Below are 22,268 nucleotides of genomic sequence, written 5' to 3'. Positions count from 1 at the left end.
CTTCCTAAAAACTCATGAAAATGTTCTCTCATTAGCATGGCTGGAGGATGGCTGAATGTGGAGAGAAATCATCGCACACTGTCACAGCCAACACACAGGCTTAGTACATGGCCATAAAACTTGATGTGTATATATCTGTCTAGAGACATCAGCTCAGCTCTGTCAGAAGCAATCAGGGGTAAAACTGAGACATACATACATTTGTTGGTATAAGGTCAACAGTCAATCAAATCACCTGAGACAAGATTACATGTCACAGTTTTTAAATTTTGCAGCAAGTGTAGCTTTCATAAACTTTACATTCCATGTATAAAGAACTGTGTAAAGTATGTGTTGTCATGAGTTATGTAAGAGATGAAGGGAAATTTCATGTTTGTGGAAAGAGGTCCAGCAACCCATGCAATGAAGACAAGACACAGTGACCTGGGCCAGGAGAGAGAACCTGATAGCCGCTGTAGTGCTGTCACTTCTTTTGACACTTAGGCAGTAGTATTTCCCTGGTTAATGTGTTCCTACTACTTAATATGCCTACAGGTGGTTTAAAAGTTTTAAGATAAAAAAAGTTAATAAACAACAGTTTTTTCATGATGGGTCACAGTTTCCTGTATTACCAAGGTACCTTCAGAAAAAGACAGAAAAATGACACACACCTCCTTACATTTACTACCTAGTTGCCATGTCAATGCACTGAAACCAGAACCCATCTACCCATAGTCAAGGAACACAGACCCTTCTGTGGTTTCCCCTAATTACTTCATATGCCCAGACAGCAAATTGTCCTGTATGTCACACCGCTCAAATTAATTCTATCCCATGCATGCCTCACACCTCGAACATGTTCAGGCCCTGATAATGCATCTTGCACTTCATCTACCCATCTCAACCTTGATCTCCCCCTCTTCCTTATTCACCCCACTTTTGATGTATATATACTCTCAGGTATTCTCTCCTCACTCATCCTTTCCATATGCCCATAATTTTTAGCATATCCTTCACAGTTCTCTAAACTATATCATGATTACTGCCACAACTCACTCTCTCACAGTATTATTCCTTACTTGATCAACCTCTTCACACAACTTATTACCTTAGGCATTTCATTTCCACCTTACCCACCCTCTTCTGTACTTCTGCATCTTAACCTGCATCCATACAGTTCCACTGGTACTATAATATCAGTAAAAATCCCATCACTGTCCTCATATACAATGATCTCCCCAAATATTCTTCCATGCATCCAGGACCTTTGCTCCCTCACCCTATCTATGTAGGTTCATTTCAGTTCCCACAGTTCCATCCACAGCTCTATTCATAAGTATCTAAAACATGCCACTTGCTCAAGGTTCATCATGTTGAAACACACACTTCAAACATGCTGTTTCTCTCTCCAGCTAAACCTTATTACCCTACTATTATTCACATCAACTCTCAACTTCCTTCTGTCACACACGCACTCCTAAATTCGGACACCAGATTCTGGGATATTTGTCCAAAAATCTTCTCTCACTCCTGAGGCCACATTGTTCCTTCCCAGTTTACCAGGTAACCTCAACAACAGATGATTAAGCCTTAGAGGAAAAACTCCTTGCTTGGCTCCTTCTTCTGTAGCTTCTTTTGGAAAACATTACACAAAGGGAGGAAGGAGGAATCAAAATAGCATCAGAAATTAAAAATTTTCTCAATTTATATACATCTGATGGCTCCCTCATTCACCTTGGGGATACCGAGAGGACTCACCCCCTCATGCATGAAAGTGTTAAATAATATAGTTCCTCAAAACAAAACTTGCAAATGCCACCAGAGGCTCTGGAGAATTATATCTCACCTGCATCTTTTTTTGAAAAGTATATGTATATGACAAAAAGTTTCCAAGACAGACACCACTTTGTGGTATTCTGACACGACTTACTTGTTTCTAGCAGCAATATTTGACAAACAGGTCTTCAAGTATGTATGGTAAGAGTCCAACTTTTCCAGATAGAACTTCTCCTTGTCCTCAAGTTGTCTGGCTGTCACTAACAATCGCTGAAGATCCTGTGAAAGAACGCATTAAACATTTAATATCTATTCATATTCACTAAAAATTTTGTTGGCAAGTTTCAACAATGACTTCTGAGGAAGAATCCATGCTGTTGAAATGAATCATTTGAGTGGAGCATTTGGTATGACCAGATGAAATGAAGAAGTAATGAGGGGGATGTATGAGAGATTTGATATGACAGGGAATGCAAAGGGAAAGACTGGTGGTTTGGTAGAGTACGTGAAACATAATATTCTGAGGTGCTTTGGGCATGTGGAAAGAATGCAAGATGGGTACTTTACAGGAAGAATGTATGATAATGCGATTAAAGGGGTTGGAGTGAGAGGATCACCTCTGACACAGGAAAATAAAGTGGAAGAGTAATGGAGGGAGAGAAATGGGGAAGAATGCATAGAATGGTATATGTGAGATAAGCATGTAAGGACATGGATAAGTGGAGACTTGGAGTGGCTATCCCCTTAATGGGAGCAGGTGTCAGAGATACAACATAGATAGATAGATAGATAGATAGATAGATAGATAGATAGACAGATAGATAGAAGACAGTATATTCTTACCATTTTTCTTGATATTCGGTGTTGTCTTTGGTTTACAATGTCACATGCAATGGCATTGAGAAGTGACTGGTAGTTGTCTGAACGCGATGTACGGCCTTGATTTTCTAGGCGACGCAAGTTGTGACTCAATCGTGTCCTTACCTCATGAAGACTAACTCTGCAAGTAACAACGTCTCAATTATTCTAAACCACTGAATTATGAATATAAAAATCTCTTTTAAAAGAAAGCAAGATAAAAATATGGGAAGTACTTCAACTTACTAAGAAAGAAAATAGGCACTGTCCTGAATGACTCATTCCTGGGCCTAAGAAGAGTGATCTGTGGATACAAATAATTCCAATATCCCCTGGATATAATGATATTAAGATCTTCATATAGAACACATTATGGTGGTTTTTACTACTAAAATCAAACATCAGTATACAGTCCATAATAGGGGCATCTGCAGCACAGTGGTTAACACTGGTGATGAATATTTCTTGTACAGGCACACCTGGGTTTGAATCTTGGGTAAAACAGTTGGCCCACAATCAATCCAGATGTTCACTGTCTCCTATGGGTTGTTCAATACCTTGGGTACCTAGCTCAGGCTACATTTCAATGCATTAAACATAACTGGAGAATGGTTGGGAGCAAATGATGCCTTTTCTTCTTCTGTTCTTGGGTACTACCTCACTAATGCGGGAAAGGGATAGGGAGCTATGGTTTTCAGTGCATTTACACATGAGAGCATGGTTGGCTCTACTGAAAGTTCAGAATAATGTGCCAACCATTCTTCATGTAATGGCAAACCTACCTCTTAAAGGACTGACTTGAGGAGCCCAGAAAAATAGTAAGACAGTAATGATTTCCACTGCCCAGCTATGGAAGAATACAGGCAGAAACTGAAATCAGTTAACCCTCAAGCTGATAGTGTTCATGAGAAGCTCGTAAATTGCTACGTGACCCACCATTCTGAGAGATTATAAATTTATAAAACTTTACATCCAATCTTCTAGGTCCTAGCATCATACAACTCTAGTGATATATGGCACTTTATTGAAATATACCTGGCTTCAGCAAGGAAAGAGTTAGAACGGTTGAGTGCAGTATGATTAAGTTTAGCTTTGTGCTCTTGTTGACTGCGAGTATGAACAATATTTCGATACTTCTCCTCTTGAGGGAATAATGTTGGTCCTACCACTAGATCTCCAACCACAGCACCTTCAACACATCGAATGACATCAACAAGGAGCTGTTTTGTTCTGAAATAAAATTACAGTAGTTAATAAAAAAACTACTACTTACCTGATAAAATATAAATTTTTTTGATAAAGACTTAAGTATTTTGTAACCAGCTGAGAGAAACCTGCTATCAAACTTGGGTCCTACAGTTCAGAAAGTAATATGCTAAGCCCAACACACAGTTCAATAAAGCTTTATAAATATATCATGTATACAAATAGAAATTTTGATAAAAACAGACTTGTGTATTAAGAATATCGAAAACAAAATGAGTCTTAAGTGATTTATCAATGAAAGATATAGAATACTTTAACTTGGATCCAATGGAATATATCTTTTTAAACTCATCATCAATAAACTCTAGACTGCAAATACGTAATGCCCTGAAGCACATAGACTGGAATAATGATAATTTAACTGTCATGTTGAGCCGAGTGATATTTCTTGTGGTATGAGAGTTAGAGTTAATAACCAAGATGGCATTACTTCAGTCAATACAATGATCACAATTTTTAACATGATTAAATAAGGCATTTAATTCTTGTCCTGTTCTTATACTATAATTATGTTGCTTAAGTCTAACAGGAAGATCCTTACCAGTCTTTCCAACATAAAGCCTATCACAATTTTTACATGGTACTCTATAAATGCATCCTGCTGAACTTTCTGGTTAATTCCTGATTAAGATATCCTTTATAGTATTGTTGCTGCTGAAGGGCAACATTTACATTAAAGGATTTAAGCAACATGGGCAGTAATGTCAAATCAAGGGGAGGTTTGGGTTTAACTCTATAAAATAATTTCTTTGGTGCATTAAGCAAAGTGTTTTAAGAGAGGTCACTACCCGTACGGGGTACAGGAGTATGTCTGATGGTAAAGTAGTCCTGTCAGTGAAAGGCATGGGCCTTAGACAAAAATGTAAAGTTAGATGTATTGGAAATGAGACACCTGAAAACAATATGTAGCGTGAGGAAGGCTGATCATACAAGAAGTGACGGGGTATGACAAAGGTACAGTAGAAAGAGTACATTTGGTGTGTATGAGAGTATTGCAGAAGCTGTGCTAAAACGGTTCAGAGGTATGTTAAGGATTGGTTAGGAGAGGGTGACTAAAACGATACACATGTCTGAAGTGGAAGCAACAAGGAAAACAGGAAAATCAGAGAGGGTGAAATTCTTTTAGAAGGGTAGGAACCCGAATGTGCAGGAGGGTGCAAGGTGTACAAATTATAATGTGAATTGGAGCAACGTGGTATACAAGAGATTCTGTGCTGTTAACAGGCTGAACCAAAGCATACAAAATGATCAGGGGGAACCACACAGAGCATGGTTGTGATTGGTGCCTCTGGTTTTGATGCATCATATGTGACAGCATGACAGTGGATGTGAGAAAACAAGGCAATTTTTTAACTTTTCCTGGTGTTATCTTGCCAATGAACAAAATGATAAACATGTATGAAAGATAGAAAAGATAAAACTTAGTAAAGTGGACTTAAATAAATGGATACTCACTACCTGAATACTTAGAGCACATACCTATTAAAGAGCTTGTTGGGATCTTTGGCATCTTTATCCTCTGTTGCTTCTGTCACGTCAAACTTGTTAGTTAGTGCTAAACATACCTCCATCCTCCCCAACGTGCCGGCACCTGACTCTGAAGCAACCACAGGCCAAGTGAAAGAAATTAACCAGAATATACACAAATAGAAAATTCAATACTTTTCCATACATTCATCAGGATTAAACTGCTGGTTAAAGGGTATCTAACAAAGCTGAGGGATTCTGGCAGATATGCAGAAAAGTAAAAGGAAAGGAAATAAATCACCGTTTAAAACTGTATTCACAGTGGAGCCACTCTCAAGCTGTCAAGTGTAATGCAATGAAACCATAGATCCCTATCCACAACCAGGTCCTAGAAACCTTTCCAGAAACTCTGGTTGCTTCAAATGCCCTTTTTCAGTCCACTGACAGCACTTCAACCCCTGTATACCACATTGTTCCAATTCACTCTATCCCATGCACGTTTTTCATCCTTCCTGCAGGTTCTGGCCCTGATCACTCAAAATCTTTTTCCCTCCATCCTTCCATCTCTGATTTGGTCTATACTTTCTCATTGTTCCCTTCACTTGACACATTCACCCTCTAAGTTAACCTCTCCTCACTCATTCTCTCCACATATCCTTACCATTTCAGCACACCCTCTTCAGCTTTCTCAGCCCCCACTCTTTATATAGCCACGGCTAATTCTCTTACTCCTTTATTACTTATTCAATGAAACTTCCTCACACCACAATTGTTCTCGAACATATAATTTTCAACATTTCCACCCATCCACATACCCTCATTATAGCCCATGCCTTGCATCTATATAACGTTGTTGGAACTACTATACCTTCAAACATACCCATTTTTGCCCTCTCAGACAATCACCTCTCTGTCCAAACATTCTTCAGTGTTTCTAGAGCCTTTGGAGAAGTAAAATATGTAACAGGTGATAAGGTTGGTCAAGAACATAACATACAGTGGCAGAGTTGAAAGTACAAAGAAAAGAGGTATAACGTACAGTGGCAGAGTTGAAAGTACAAAGAAAAGAGGTAGACTTACAAAAGAGATGGATAGATGCAGTGAGAATGTCATTAAGAATACACATTTCAAATGAAGATATCAGTACAATCATTTCTGATCTGGCACAAAGGAGCCATTCTGTATAACATGGTTGAGGTGAGGAAGGAGACATTAGTCTCCTCCAGTGATAATAATCAAGATATCTAAAACCCTTTCACTAACAAGTGCATGTTCTTTTTTATTGACTAAAAATGGCTGAGGATGTGTAAGAATAAACTGAGAGGCCATATGCATGTGATCCATTCTCTGTAAACGGAAAATGGGTGATAGAGGACAGACAAATGTGAAGAAAAAGGGCTAAGAAAAAAAAAAAAAAAAAATCAGCATTTCACAGATAATAAAGTTTACTTAGTGTTTAAATGAGTTCTTCAAAGCTAATAATAACTCACCTAGAATTAATCCATAGCACTTCTACAAATCTTATAGCCTTTTACCAAATTATTCACAACTGAATTGTGATGTATCTTCTGGGTTTAATTTTCTTCAAATTCCAATAAGATGCATTAAGCCTATACTTTGTAAAAAACACATTAAAGCAATATCTTACCAATTGCTTCTCCTACCAAGGCATGGACAGATGGGCGCTCTCCAAGGTTTGATAGCAAGATGTGTAGATGGTCATTACTGTCAGGGGCAAGTATCTCCTCATGGTCTAATAACAGCTGATGAGTTTCACATATTTCCTAAGCATGAAAAGCAAACAATGTAACACAACAACAGTACTGTCAATTTATTTTCATTAAACCATATCCTACAGTAATAAGGTGATCTCTATCTATCTATATCTCTGATGCCCAATATCAAATCAGTAAAACACTGCAGCAGCCACAGTAGTTGAGTACCATGTCCTCTTCATTGAGTTGAACATCCCCTTACACATAGCAGCATTGATATTAATCCCTTAAATTTTCAGTTAAAAGCGAGTGTGGTTCAATAACAGCATCAAATAACAAAGAATTTCAGTAATAAGATATGGGAAAAAATACAAACCGCACCCCAGCCAGCCTGTACTTGATAGAAAACTACTACAGCATGGAACAAATAAAGCAGGATAAGAAAGGAGGAACAAGGATGACTTTGAAAAAATACTGTGGACGAGGCCGGAGAAATTCCAAAACTTTATCACAAACTCATACGGGAATAAATTGTCAGTTAAAGAGCAGCTAGTAAGCCTACAGGATTCAAAGGGAGCAGCTGTCATGAATGACTTAAGAAACTAAAAGTTTTTCTATGGGAAGATACTATAGCTTCTACACAAGAGATGAAATGGGTGGGAGGTTTTGGAAAGCAGTTGAATTGTCAGAAAGGACTAAAAAAATACTAAGGGATTTTGACCCACATAAAGCTAATAGTCTTAGTTAAATTTCTCCAAATATGCAGATGAAGTATGGTTACACCTAAAAAAACAAAAACAAACACATGAAATGTTCAAGATGTTGCCAGTGAAAGATAGATTTCCAAGGAAACCGCAAAGGGCAAATGTAATAGCCATCTTCAAATAAGAAGACCTAGATGTGCTGAAGTATAGACTGGTCTCCAAGATGAGTGTGGTCTGTAAATTACAAGAAAAGACAATAACCAAATGGATTATTACTTGCAAAGGAAAACTTATCTGCAGAAAGTGAGAGACAGCATTGTTTCAGGAAAAGGAAATCATGTGTAATAAACCTCTTAGACTTTATGAAAGTTAGCTCTATTTCAGACAAAAGAAAGGGATGGATGGATTGTCTGTATCTCAACTGCCAGAAAGCATTTGATGCTGTACTACATATGAGGAAGGCAAAGAAGCAGAATCCTCAGGCATGAAAAGAAGGAAGACTATTAAGATGGAGAGATTACCTTAATGGAATGGAACAAAGGATACATGTCAAGGGAACCTTGATGAAATGGGTTGAAAGAAACAGTGGAAAGGTCAGGGCTGTATTCTGGGACAACAGCTTTTCTTGATCCATGTATATGACTTGCCAGAAGGACTGAACTTCATATGAATATGCTTGCAGATGATGTTAAGATAATAGAGTAAAAAGAGAAAATGATTGCATCAACTCCAAATATGGTCTGATACAAGGCTGATGAAATTCAACATGAGTATAGGAGAGAGCAAAAGAAGTCTTCAATATGGATAACATCTAACAGGAAATAAACTCCAGAAATCTGTTACAGAGACTTGGGAGCTGACATCGTTCCTAACCTGCTGCCAGATTCTCACCTTAGAAGAGCATGCAAGTTTATGGATAAGGAAATATTCAGCAAACATCCTACATTAAGCCAAAACTGGAAACAGCTTCTTGAGTTTAGTCATCAAACTTAAAAAAAATATAAAGAATCAACATTAAGGATTCAGAATGGAGCAACTGTGACTGTAAAGGAATCAAAAGGGATGAATTGCAGGGAAAAGTCAGAAGCTTTAAATTTGCCCAAGATGGAAAAGAAAAAAAATAAGGGGTGACCTGATAACTTTTCAGTTTTTAAACCAGTCAGATGAAGTAAACAATGAATAGTTCTTTGAAGGATGGAAGGACATAATAACTAGAGGCCATAACATGAAATTAAGCAAGAAATTTTAAACAAGATATAAACCGGTAATCTTATAGTGTATGGGTAACAGATACACAGAAAAAAAAAAAATTGTGAAAGCAACCCCCATGTGTTGAACTCATTTCCCAAACAGTACAAATAGGTAATTACAGAGTAGTTGTGGGGGGTTTCGGGAGGTTAAGTCATTATCACAACATATGAATGGTGATGAGTTGTACTCCCTGCCTTGGTGATAGCAACTGCTCGCTAGCAAGGAAAACTTTGGTAAGCAACTGCTGTTAATGTTGTGCATAGTTTCTGTAACATCCATAATTTTCTTTTTTGTGTTTACAATATTTGTTTCTCATGGGTTAGACACAAGTAAAACACAATAGTGAAAAATCCAACAGCAGTGATTAATCTTAATGTACATAACCTACCAAAGAAGGGACTTTGCTGTCATTACCATCAGATTTGACTCCTTACATAGAGCAAAAACCTCTGGATTGCACATGTAATGAAACCTATGTCTACCAAAATGCCGCCCTCTCTTCCAGCAAGGACTAGACTCCTGATGTATCAGCTATGTTTCTGAAGTGCACATGTCATATAATCAGAAACCTTCTGCAATAAATGAGGTTATCAACTCAAGAAAAAATGTTTTATGTTCTTTTAAGCAAATCAAGAACTCACAAAAAAAAAAGTACTAAGGTGACCCCAAAATCCTGGAACGTATCTGTGTCTTTCTCAAGAGCCCTGGCATTTTCCTGGGATGTAACCTTTGGGACTAGTGATGAACAGACATATGATACCTATGAAAAACCAAATGAAAAGCTATTAAAGCTAATGGAGTCTTTGCCATTTTTCTAGCCTACAGAGTTGAAGGTGTCATCCTTAGTCCACAAATGATACACTTCATGGAATTGGAAACAATCAATAGTAAAGATAGGTAGAAAATATGTATGCCTCAATGGCATGTATAAAATTTCGGCTTCACCTAGCAAGCAAAATATATGCATTATGACTACTACATAATTATACTAAATACCCTATCAAAGGCATAGAAACATTATATAGAATATCATATTGATCATGAGTGAAATAGCACACCTGGACAGTGATCTGGATAGTAGGCTTGACAATAAGCATTGCCTCAGAGTACTGGGTAACACTGTACACAGCCTCTGGTTCCTCCACCTCACAGCACTGGCGGAAGAAGGCTTTGAACTTCTCATGGCACTCCACAATAAAGGGATTAAGGCACTTCAGATGAGAGGCTTCATCACCAAATCCTGAGGATGATATTAAGATTTTTTTTTTTTTTTTTTTAGAAAAAGTTGGACTGGTAACAATGAATCGCATCAATTAATAGGCATCCCAGGAAGGTATTTTACCAGTAATTCCTGCCTGAGTATCAAGAGGGTGAGTGTGATATCTGCTAAGTAAGCCAGCTCTTCAGTGGTTGTCAAGCTGCACTCCTCTGACCCAGGCAGATGTCTTTTCTTTCTACCACACCAAAACATGGACTACTGGCATTCTGTCTACAAACATAGAATCTCTCCTTGTCATACATAACATCTGACAACACTCAACTCGCACAGCTCATTCTTCATAACTCTGGATTTTTCAGTGGTGAGCACTATGTGCTAGCCCTGCCTTTAGGCAAGATGGTAGGAGCAGTAAACAGAAGTAGTAGGTAGGAACATTTAGGCAGGACATTAGGTAGAATTAATTGGAAAGAGCATTAGATAGAGTAGACAGTAAGAACATTAGGTACAATCCTAGGCAAACTGTGTGTTATGAGTTGCCCTATGCCATTGGCCTGTTAAAGAACAGGCACTAAAGGCTATGAAGTGGCAGTGGAGTTCACCAGCTATGGAGACTCTAGTGCTGTGGCCACCACTCTGAGGGAGTTCCAATAAGATGGACTTTAGAAACATAGATAGTTAGCACAACAGCAAGAATACTCCTTTACAATATACAATGGATGGGAGGGCAACTCTAGTGTCAAACTCTAGAGAAAACTCCAGAGGCCGGTGACAGAGTTTGTAGGTGTGTTTAAAAGGAGAATGCCGAAAGTAAATGTGAACTAAAGTGAGGTATTGAGGTGCAGCAGGGTAGAGACAAGGTTTGTTTGAGCCTTTCAGTGGTGAAGACCTAGTGCTGCTAGTCATCTCTTGATTCTACATCCACCAAGCACTTGTACAGAAATGGGCAAAAAGCCTCCTCTTTTTTTTTCCATACATGCTCATCACTTCCCCTGTGAAAGAAATAGTAATAAGAACAGATGACTGGGGCTTAAAGGGAAAATTTCTCACTTAGCTCCTTGCTCTGGTCCTTCTTTAGAAGAGTAATACAGGAAGGGAAGATTTTCAGCCACACACTCCCACCTTCCACTACACAGGTACTCTTTGCCTTCAGTATCATCCCTACTATTCAGTTCTCTATTCCTAAATGTTGAGCTCCAAAATCAGCAAAAGACCTGACCTCTCCTGCCTGCCTGATACTAGCTGTCTTAAACAAAATTAATGCACAATAATTTCCACTTATATTCATTACATTACAAACCTACGTAACTTTACCAACTTATCTGCTACATGCTGGGAGCAGTATAGGGCTAGCCAAATCTACACAAAGTGAAAGCTTTGTTTTCACCCGTCATGCTAATTTCACAATTGTAATTTCCATATACTACTGCATATGAATAAACAATTTTCTCAAGACTTTCCTTACCTTTCTTTGAGGCAGCAAACTGCAGAATCTTCGCAATGCTAGCTAGGTTTCGGCGCTGGTTATTGTTCAGTTTTTGGTCAGGCGACACAGTTACTATGTCAAAAGCATCAGGTGCCACAATTGCCGAGTTGATGTACCGATAATAGACAAGATTCCCAACCACCTGGGAAAGGATTCACTTTGTTTTTGTTAAAGTTCCAATAGAATTGCAGAACGTCACAGTATATACCTAATTCCTTTTCTTAAATTTAACATGAGCTTAATCCTTTGGACAATGCATATTTCATTTCTAAGGAGAGTTCTCTATAAGGTAATTTCATTATGAACAAAATCGATTCTTTATATGACCTTGCTAATTTCCTTCTCTTTGTGAAAACATACTAAAGTCTCCATATTTGCTAATGAAACTAGTTGAAACCAATGTTTTCTTTGTGTGTGGAAAAAAATGATTGTCAAATCATGAAAAAATAATAAGCTGGTAAGTTTTTCATTTCTGATGATAAACACTAAATATGTAAATGAAAAAGTAAAAAATCCAGAAGGAAAGGAACTCTTCTCATCCTCACTTCTTATCTACTACAGCTGTTGGAGATGTCAACCACACTCTCTACTTCATCACTCAGCAGTACATCAGGCCAAAACAAGGGTATCTAATATACCTTTCTGAGTATTTCTATTAATCTTAAATGTAATTCTAACATCTCAAAGGGGAAAAAGTATGTGCTCTAATGTACATATGAAGGTACACACTAAAACCACTATTACTATAACTGATTAAGTCTTCACGAACTCCTGAAAATTTATGTAAAAATTCTTTTGATAACAAAAAGTGTTTGTATAACTATAAATTACAAATACAATTCCTCGTTAGTTAAAAATACTCAGTTTGAAATACGAAGGTTTCTGTCTTTGTTTTATTGAACTAAGTGTATGATGAAAAACACAGATGTTTGGATAGGATAACAGTATGGAGCCTTATGTTTGCTGATAACCATTAGGAAAATGAAACACATTAAATTTCAAGTGCAATTTCATGTTATTACACCATGAAGGAAGATAAAAGTCACTAATTTTTCCTCTTGGTAATCACCAAATACTAGATAATGTGCATCACTATGACATACTGCAATAAGATGTCTTATATACAACAGGACACAAAAATCATGTAAAATCCCAACATTAAAGTCTAAACTACCTTAACTTTCTCACCTTTAATATCTCTTTTTCAGGCACATGTGGGAAACGCCGCTGAAGTGCACACCTCATAACACGTGCCATGTATAGCATTGCATATGGTATTAGGTCTCTGCTAGTAGTTATCTGCTGACAAAATGATAATGTGACTTCCTTCAGTTTGGTAATAGCCTGTGCTAGTCTCTTCTGAACCTCAGCATACTGCAATGCTTGTTCCTCATTTACTGCATAAGGTAGGCCACTGCAAAAGGGATTCCCAAAGATTAGTGAATTGTACACTTTGCAATTCACGGATGTTAATCTACACCCATAACTCTACTTTTCACTTTTTCCCTACTTCTCATTTTTTTTTTTTTCAAATATGAAATGAGCAATGAAAATGGATGTTACAGCAATAAATTGGAAATACCAGCTGCACAACTATCTGGCAAATACCTAACTACCACAGAAAAGTGCAAGCCACACTCCCAATGACTAGCAATCAAAAAGCTAGTCAGGGGGCAAGTTGACTAACCAGTTTGTTGTGATAATGGTCTTACAACTCTCATTGTAACTTTCCTCTACTGGAAAGCTTGTACAGATTTTAAGGTGACTCACTGAACAAGCACTCACTTTCAACCGAATAGCATGTCATAATCTCTTCCTCTTTAAATTCAGAATGGAGAAGTAATTTTAAGTCAATTTAGAATAAGATGCACTGCTGATCTGTGCAATTAAAGGTAGATGTAGAGAACCATTTTTCATCTTATCAGTCAACATGGTACAGGCAAAAGCATTACTCAATTTTGGTCATCTTGAATGAAAAGTATGATTGTAGGATGAGAGAAAAGAATGTACGAAAACTTAATTCGAGCTCCTCAGGCATTTGTAGATTTGACAATTAGAGGTAGATAAATACAGGAAACCCTAAAGGCAAAAGATGGAAAAGCATTCCATGGCTGTACTGTAAAGGAAAGATGCTATCAATGGTTGGTCTCCTCACAAAGATAAGGAAAGCTGTGGTCAGATACATGTCGAAAGTTCAGTTCACAGAGGCTTAACTCAAATGCTCACAAAAGCAACAGCAACAAGCTGATAAGTGTTAATGATATTCTGACCCTCTTTTAATCTGACAGTTATCAAGAATATCATTCTTCCACCTGCAATATAAAAGAACATATAGATTTGAAGAAATGCAAAGGATATAACTGAACCAATAAGCTGCTATTTTGCAACATTTAAATACAATCAAAGATAACATTATGAGTTTTTCTTCTGCTTTCTCTTGATGTACTGAGTTCCTCTTTTGATTTTCTAGGGCTTACTGAATAATTCACAGTCTACGTTAAAGCACAATCACAAACACCTACGTAAATGATGGTGAGGATTTATCAAGCTCAATTAGCATGTATGGCTCTAAAGTTGAGAGGATGTTTGTACCTGATCCACCCCATGGAGATGGGGATAGAGTGATGGGTATAATATAATTTTCTAGGCGGCAAAGATTACCTACCAGAAAAATGTAATTATACTGATCCATTACAAAAAGTCCTCAAATTTTCTTCATTTTTGTATAGTAAAAACTGTTAATCCTCATTCTCTCTCCCTCTTAACTATCAACCTATTACCATAAGTTTAGTTTCCTAATAATCACAGCACTAAAATCATTTTCCTTCATCAATCACTGGTGCCAAATTTATCTATTTCATGTGCATTAATGTCTGATTAATATGTAACTCTCATAATATATCATAATTGAAAGGATTTACAGGATCACATTTCACCAACCCACATCATTTATCTCACCTGGCTTGTCCTGAGTGCATCTCCAGTTGGTTAACCCAAGTCTTGTATATTTCCACTGGGTTGGTGTTAATCTGCATATTGTTGTCACTTAAAACCTGAAAGAGGAAATTAGCTTATTTTATAAAGAAGCACGATTCTTTCCAAGATTGAAAATTTCTTAAAATCAGTGAACTCAGTTTTCTCTCTTTCATATGTGAATTCATGCCACTTAAGGGTCACCTTAAAAATGTAGTCTGTAAGAATAAAACATCAAAGTTCTAACAACATAATTAATGCCTATATACCTACCTCCTCCACATGTCCCTCATGATATATTCCTCAATTACGACACCTGACCAGCATACTCAGAAGTTATCTCTGTGGCTAATTCAATACCCACCATACCAATTGAACTATTCGTAAACTAACTGCAACCTTTCAGTATCCTCAACTTATGCAACCTGCAAACCAGGGTCCCAATCAACCACCTCCAGCAACCAACCTCCTAGAAAATACCTTCTGCTCACCAACCCTAAACACATGGACTGCCTGGAACATGCTTAACAACCTGTTCTCTGACCACTTACCCATCCAAACACTCTGCCTAGCCCATCCAATCTCTGCTATTGATCTGTATCTCTGATGCATGTTCCCTTCTGGAGCCTTCTCAAGGGAGTGTTCATAGCAATAGAATCTCCGTAACTAATGAACCCCAGTGCTGCTTCTTAGCCTTTAGTATCTCACCCTTAACAGGCTAATGGCAGAAGGCAAGTCTAGTGCCGTGTTTGCGCAGAGATTATATGTCTGTGAACAGAATGCCAGTAGATAAACATGTGGGAGAGGCAGACAAAAAAGACAGCTACCTGGGTCAGAGGAGTGCAACTTGACAACCACTGAAGTGCTGGCTCACTACGTAGCTGAGACTAACCTTCCCAATACCCAGGCAGGTAGTACTCGTAATATACCTCCCTTGTCACTAGTTGCCTACGAACTACTACCTACCCCACTCAGAAACAAAGTTCTCTTAAAACTAGTAATGTCAGTGTGATGAATTTGCTATTCTATTTTAATTTCTATAAGTTAATTTCACCGATGATATGGACAACACACTTTGACAATGTATCAAAAATTACATATTATATTGCACATCCTAAATATCTGTACTTGGATACACCATGAGTGTACAGAAAGATACACTTATATGATACACATACTTGGTATAGTTTAATCTTAACAAAAAAAGAAACTCAAGGACTTCGAGAACTACACAAAAGTAGACTGGCCGGCCTTCACACAATAAATGGGAACAAAGCTCTGAAATTTCAGTGTAGATGATTCCCCATCCTTAAATCAAGCTGTGTCACACCTCATATCTCCAACCATGCTAGCAAAAACCACATCCCTCAAGGATATAGAAAATAATATAACCAAAACTTCTACCCACACTTTACACACCTAATAAAACAAAACCACTCACCATCTGTATAAATTCATAGAATAAGTACACACCAAAAAAAATACACTATCACCAACCTCATCACTGAAGACAAACTAAAACCTGGCACTCCTTCCCCAGCAAAATGAACCATTTCTGGTGCACATTAAACAAAATGCACACTTGCTGCACCGATGCACCCCCAATCACACTACTGACCCATTCCAGTGACATGCAAACATACTTGAGACACAACTCAAAAATCAGCCACAAACCAACCTCACCCTAAACAGTAAAGTCATGAAGAACATACACAGAATCCATCTAAAAACAACTGTACACCCACCCTTAAATCCTGATACAATAAATGCAAGTAAAACAAAAAATTCTCCAGCTACAGGTGCTGACAGTGTATCAAACTTTTGACCCATTTCCTTCCAAGCACTTACAGATGTCTTCAACCAATTCTGGCTTTAAAACAAAATCCTTAACACCTGGAAACTTGCCAACATAATGTATATGCATAAGTGCAAGGAGCAGATGGGGAAGTGGCAACAGGTAAAGTTGAGGTGTAGAGATGGAGTAAGTATTTTGAAGGACAACTGAATGTGTTGAATATTTGGGTGGCAGACATGAGGTCTTCGAGATGTGGAGGTATGTGAACCAAGAGCTATGGTAAGTGGCTTGGTAAAAAGAGAATGGGTAATGAAAGCTTTGCATACGATGAAGTGTAGCAAAGTTTCACTGCATTATATATGGATGTGAGCAATGAGGCCATTCTTCATTTGTTCCTGGCACTACCTTGCTATGTGGGGGAAAAAAGAAAAGACACTTTTGATAGCTTGTAAATACTGCAAATATTAATTCTTACCTTGTGGATGAGTGGTCCTAGCATGTCCCTCAATGAAGCTTGTCCTGCCCTCTTCCTGTTAAAGGATACAATCATCTTTACCACCAAGGGGTTGCCTGATACTATGTCACTGAGGCGAAGTACTTTGCATCTGAAAAAAAAGGAATGTTTTAATTTGTCAAATTATATATGGTAGGTACTTATCTGAAAAAGTACCAAGCAACTCATTCCAAATTTAGCGTAAAAAAATACTAATACGTCAAGCATAGCATGCCCTATATTCTAAAGAAGCAGGCATGTGCAAAACATTCCTCAGCTAACTTACTATCTCTACACAATCACACCCCAAAAGATATTGGGTGAAGCATATACCAATGGATTCTTATAATTTTTCCTATCTGCAGTAAGCCCTTAGAGTTCATTTATCTTCCAGCAGAATGCATGATATAATGGAAGATATAGAATAAAATACACCCTTGAAAGGCAGTGTAATTTAACAGGGTTCAGATTTTTAATGTGGTTAGCTTTGAGTGAAATGGGGCAAACTGCCCTTAACTTTCTAAAACCTAGAATTGAAATGGTACAGTAAAAGAGAGAGAGGAAAAAAAAGGGAAAGAGGAAGGAAGAGAGAAAGAAAAAGAACAAAAAGCGCAAAAGAACAAAGAGAAGGGAGTACCTTCCTACCTACCGACAATTAGATTTTGCTGAATATCTCTATATACTGATCCAAAGATACTTACAAGTGCCTAATATATGTATTCATAACTATTCAACCTACCTTATCTCTTCTTCCAGAGCTGTCTTGAACAACTTTAACAACAAATAATTATCTCGATCATTAGCCCCATAGTTGTACAGAGTGAAGATGACATTCTCTATGAACTTGGTAGTCTTGCCTGGTGGAATGGCAAATATGAGGGTGGCTAGGTAATGAGGCTGTGTCTGCAGTAGGTAAAAAAGATGCTGGTAGCTGAGGAGCTTCTCTCTTGATTCCTTCTTCAGTGCCTAACCATAAGGAAAATCAACTGTAATATTCATAAGCATTCTAGACGTAACAAAGTATATCACATATGATACAAATATCTATAGTCCCATTTCTGACTTCTTACAATGGGAATTCCTGAATATAATATACACTTACTATGTACCATCACATTCCATGCAAAATATCTTTTTACTATCTTCTTTATCTTACTGTATGTTTTCCCTTTTTAATACCATTCACCTTACATGTAATATTTTGAAAATCATACACAAAACTGCAAAGGGAAAATAATTGAGGTGAGAATGTTACTGTAAACTGTATGCTGAATAATAAATAAACTGAAAATGACAAAGTAAGAACAAATTAAAAATATAAGGATAGCGACTGCATTATGACATTATGAAAACGCAGAGGATGGAATTCACAGAGAAAGACACATTAAAGATTGCTCATGAAGAATTATGGCTCCCTAATCACAAATGATACACGGTTTCACATAGACAAATGTGAGTAACTTTTCCCAAAAGCTTGTCAATATATACTCATCACTGAATGCCTGCAAATTATGTCCGATTCAGAACAAAACTCAAATATATGACGAGTTCTCCATGTCAGTCCACAGTTCAACTCACTACAAGATTTGGATTATGATCACTATTGAAAGCTCAGAAGTTGGTTGGTTTGTCATAACTCAGATATGTTTTTTTTTTTCTTGAAAGATGGCAGATCAGAAGTGTCACCGATGTACAAGGAAATCTGTTACCCAATTCTAAATTTTTTTTTGCCCCTTAATTTGCACATCATGCTAAAATTGTTGATTTCTGAATTAGTTGGTTGCTGCTGTTGATGGAATACGTAAGTTTTCCTCCAGGAAAACATTCCCTGCAAGGAATATCAATAAATAAACTTCCTAAATCAGGAGGTAGTGCTGTGGGTTCTAATGCATCTTTGCCTTATCTACCCCATAGGCAGAAATGACCAATGCACATAGTGCAAACAGGTGCTAGGTGTCTTAAAAATTCTTCTGTGGGTCTTTATGATGAAAAGCTTTTTATTTTTACATTCTGGATTACTTAAAGAATGAGGAGTACCAGGTCAGGCTGGTTGTAGACATTTTCATCTGAGGCTAACTGGAGAAATTCTGGTCTAGCAACACTTCCCACAGTAAAAGATGTTGCTTTTCAAAAGGGATGTCTACCAAGGAACTGATGGGGCATAAAGACAAATGTGATGGTGACAGCAACATTATTCTCATGAAGGAGTAAGTTCATAACATGTGGCCTGACATGTCTGGAAAAGAATACCATGTACACAATCCTTAGCAAATTGCCTCATGAATCTACATATGAAGCTATAACATTCTACTACTGCAATTGTGATATTTAACCTCAGGAAAAGGGGAGAAAGAACATTACCTATGTGTTTCCCATGTGTTGTAAAGGGTGGCAATCCTCCCCTCCAGAATTATCAATTTCCAGTGCAAAATTGAGGAAAGAGCTTGGTAAGAATATTTCTCCTAAGGCCTAGTAATTCGTTCCTGGTGGTACCTAGCTAGTACAGGACAAAAACATGAAAGAAAAAATAATAGTAGTAATGTTACAGCAAAAAGATTATACTGTTTCTAAAAATCTCAGGATGATGACAAGAGAGAGAGAGAGAGAGAGAGAGAGAGAGAGAGAGAGAGAGAGAGGCTAATCACAATGTAATCATGTAAAATCTGGCATTGTTCTTTCTTTTCTCCAAAGTAAAAAGGAAATCATGGAATGTTATGTGGCCCTGAATGCAGATAGTGGGTTCTGGTTATGGTGCATTTCATATGAGAGTTAGAGAGTGGATGTAAGCAAATATGGCCATTCCCTAGCTATTCCCAGCATTAACTTGCTGCAGTGAGAAATGGTGAAAAAGTATATAATAAAAATGTAGCATTAATGCATGCAAAGAGGTCAAAAGTATTTAAGAACTACAGAAACAAATGATACAAAAAGGCTGGCAAAAGCTCACGTGGGGGGCAGTTTTGATAACCGTTTCTTCCCCAACATCTCAAAGCTTTGGAACTCTCCACTTTCTCATGTCTTTCCCATAACTATGACCTGGCACATCTTAAAAGACTGGCTTTTCATTTCCTCCAAAATTTGTATATATTTTCCCCTGTCTTTTCTTTTTCCCTGTTCATAATTCTCTCCATATTTTGATCAAGGCCCAGCCTTGATGTGGACTTTTGTCCATTATTCAAGTCTTGAGAGAGATTTTTTTGAACTAAATCTGAATATTCAAAAACAGTGTCATCCTTCCATACCTTTAGTCCTCTTTGAGTTCGAAGTGAGCCATATTTCAATGTATCTTTGGACCCTTTTTTGCCCTTTCTTGACTTGGACTCTTGAATATTAGGATTCATGTTTTCCTTGTCCGCTGGAAGGATATCCTGTAAAGATATCATTATCAAACACAAGAAAAAAATTTCACGCATATCCTTACCTATTTCTATTTCTACAAGCAAAATTGTTCAAATGATATATATATGAAATGTAGTTTGATGACATGAAAGAGGTGGCGAATACCCTGTGTAGAATGAGGTGTCGAAAAGTGGCTGGGGTGGATAGGACTGCAATTGAATTTCATGAAAAGGGAGAGGGACTGGTTAGTTAGGATCTTTACTGATTGTACAACTCAAGGTGAGGTGTTTGAAGATTGGCTGAATGTTTGTGTAGTGTTAGTTTAAAAGGGCAAGGGGAACATAAGTAAATGCTCAACTTATTGAAGTATAAACTCAAGTTTACTTGTTAAATTGTATGACAGGGTGGTGGCGTGCACAGAATATAAAACTTAGGAAGAACAATGTAGCTTCAGGTAAAGTAAAAGATGTGTGGATCAGGTGCATGCAAGTAAAGATTTATGTGAGAAATACCTAGAGAAACAGAAAAATCTGCATGCAGCATTTATGGATCTGGAGTAGGCAAATGAGTTGATAGACATACTTTTAGGCAACCGTTTAGAATATATGGTGTGGGAGGAAAGATACTAAAGGGAGAAGCATACTTATCGAGATTATGGCATGTGTGCGAGTAGGAAGAGAGGGAGATGAGTGGCTCTAGGTAAGGTGGGTCTGTGTCAGGGTGTGTAATGTCACTATGGCTCTTTAATCTACTTATGGATGGGGTGGTGAGGGATGTGAATGCAAAGGTCTTTGAGAAATAAGCAGGTCTACAGGCTGTCAGAGGTGGAAGGCTTGGGAGGTGAGCCAATTAATTGCAGTTTGCTGATGACATGAACCTGGTAGCATATTCAAGTGGGAAACAGCAGAAGCTAGTTTCTGAGTGTATGTGAAAGGAGAAAGTCATGAATTTATGTGAATAAAAGTAAGCATATCATCAGGGAAAAGAGACAGGCTGGTTGGAGTGTTTTAGATACATGGGAGTGGACATGGCAGTGGATGGAGCATGGAGGTTCAAGTACACCAAAGGGTGGATTTATGAGGTAAATGAGGTCATGGGTGCACTGAAGGATGTGTAGAGGCCTCAAAGTCTGTGATTTCAAAGTTGGGCATGTTTGGTGGTAAAGCAGTCTCCAGTGTTGCATACATGCAAAGCATAGGCCCTACATGAAAAATATGGAAAAGGTTGGATGCATTGGAAATAAAACTTCTGGGGGTAATATGTATTGTACAGATGGATGATGGAGTAAAAATGATAATTCATGGAAGAATTATGGAAGTAAGAAAAGTTTGAATGAGAGAGCTGAAGAAGCTGTGCTGAAATGGACTGGACATAAGTTGAGTATGAGTGAAGAGGCTGATTAAGAATGTATAAATGTTGGATGTGGAGGGAATACTAAGGAGGGTGAATGCTAGGGTGAAAGATGCTTTGAATGACTGGTACTAGAAAATGCAGATAGACATGAAGCATGCATGGCACAAACCAAATTGGAGTGATATGGTATATGTAAGATGATGTGCTTTCAATGGACTGAAACAGGGAAATGATGCTGTCAGGGTAAACCACAGAAAGGTCTATGGGGCTTGGCAGTGGATAAAAGGCTCTGGATTCAGTGCATTATACATGGCACGTTAGAAAATGGATGCAAGTGAGTGAGGCTGTTCTTTGTCTGTCCCTGGCACCACCCTGCTATTTGGAAAAAAAGAAAGTAATAATCAACTTAATGAAGAACTGTACCTCTGTTCTAACCATAAAATTTAAGAGTTCATAACCTCTAACCTGTAGTGTAATCCGATTGTGAACCAGCAAACCAATCTTGACGTCTAGCTCGTCTACCTTAGTTTCCAGTTGGTGTGTGTGTCGGATTGTCTTCACCATATCACTTTTCACACGCTGGAAAATAAATCATGT

At 37.7% G+C, this 22,268-nt stretch overlaps 1 protein-coding gene across 3 annotated transcripts in view; it reads right to left on the bottom strand.

The window, feature by feature from the left end:
• Positions 1-22,268, bottom strand: part of LOC139759112 (ras GTPase-activating-like protein IQGAP1) — a 424,460-nt gene that overhangs the window by 5,118 nt on the left and 397,074 nt on the right. For all 3 annotated transcript variants that reach the window (XM_071681072.1, XM_071681074.1, XM_071681073.1), the window contains exons 20-32: positions 22,137-22,250; positions 20,222-20,347; positions 17,719-17,945; positions 16,962-17,091; positions 14,677-14,771; positions 12,907-13,132; positions 11,698-11,860; positions 10,075-10,256; positions 6,995-7,130; positions 5,359-5,476; positions 3,649-3,843; positions 2,599-2,755; positions 1,910-2,034 (exon numbers count right to left, since the gene is read on the bottom strand). In XM_071681072.1, the coding sequence (XP_071537173.1) occupies positions 1,910-2,034; positions 2,599-2,755; positions 3,649-3,843; positions 5,359-5,476; positions 6,995-7,130; positions 10,075-10,256; positions 11,698-11,860; positions 12,907-13,132; positions 14,677-14,771; positions 16,962-17,091; positions 17,719-17,945; positions 20,222-20,347; positions 22,137-22,250 (1,994 nt within the window). The remainder of the gene's footprint in view (positions 1-1,909; positions 2,035-2,598; positions 2,756-3,648; positions 3,844-5,358; positions 5,477-6,994; positions 7,131-10,074; positions 10,257-11,697; positions 11,861-12,906; positions 13,133-14,676; positions 14,772-16,961; positions 17,092-17,718; positions 17,946-20,221; positions 20,348-22,136; positions 22,251-22,268) is intronic.

Source organism: Panulirus ornatus, chromosome 32 (genome assembly GCF_036320965.1).
Source record: "Panulirus ornatus isolate Po-2019 chromosome 32, ASM3632096v1, whole genome shotgun sequence".
NCBI classification, from domain to species: domain Eukaryota; kingdom Metazoa; phylum Arthropoda; class Malacostraca; order Decapoda; family Palinuridae; genus Panulirus; species Panulirus ornatus.
The sequence above is the reverse complement of the archived record's forward strand: the minus strand, read 5'-3'. Positions and strand labels throughout refer to the sequence as shown.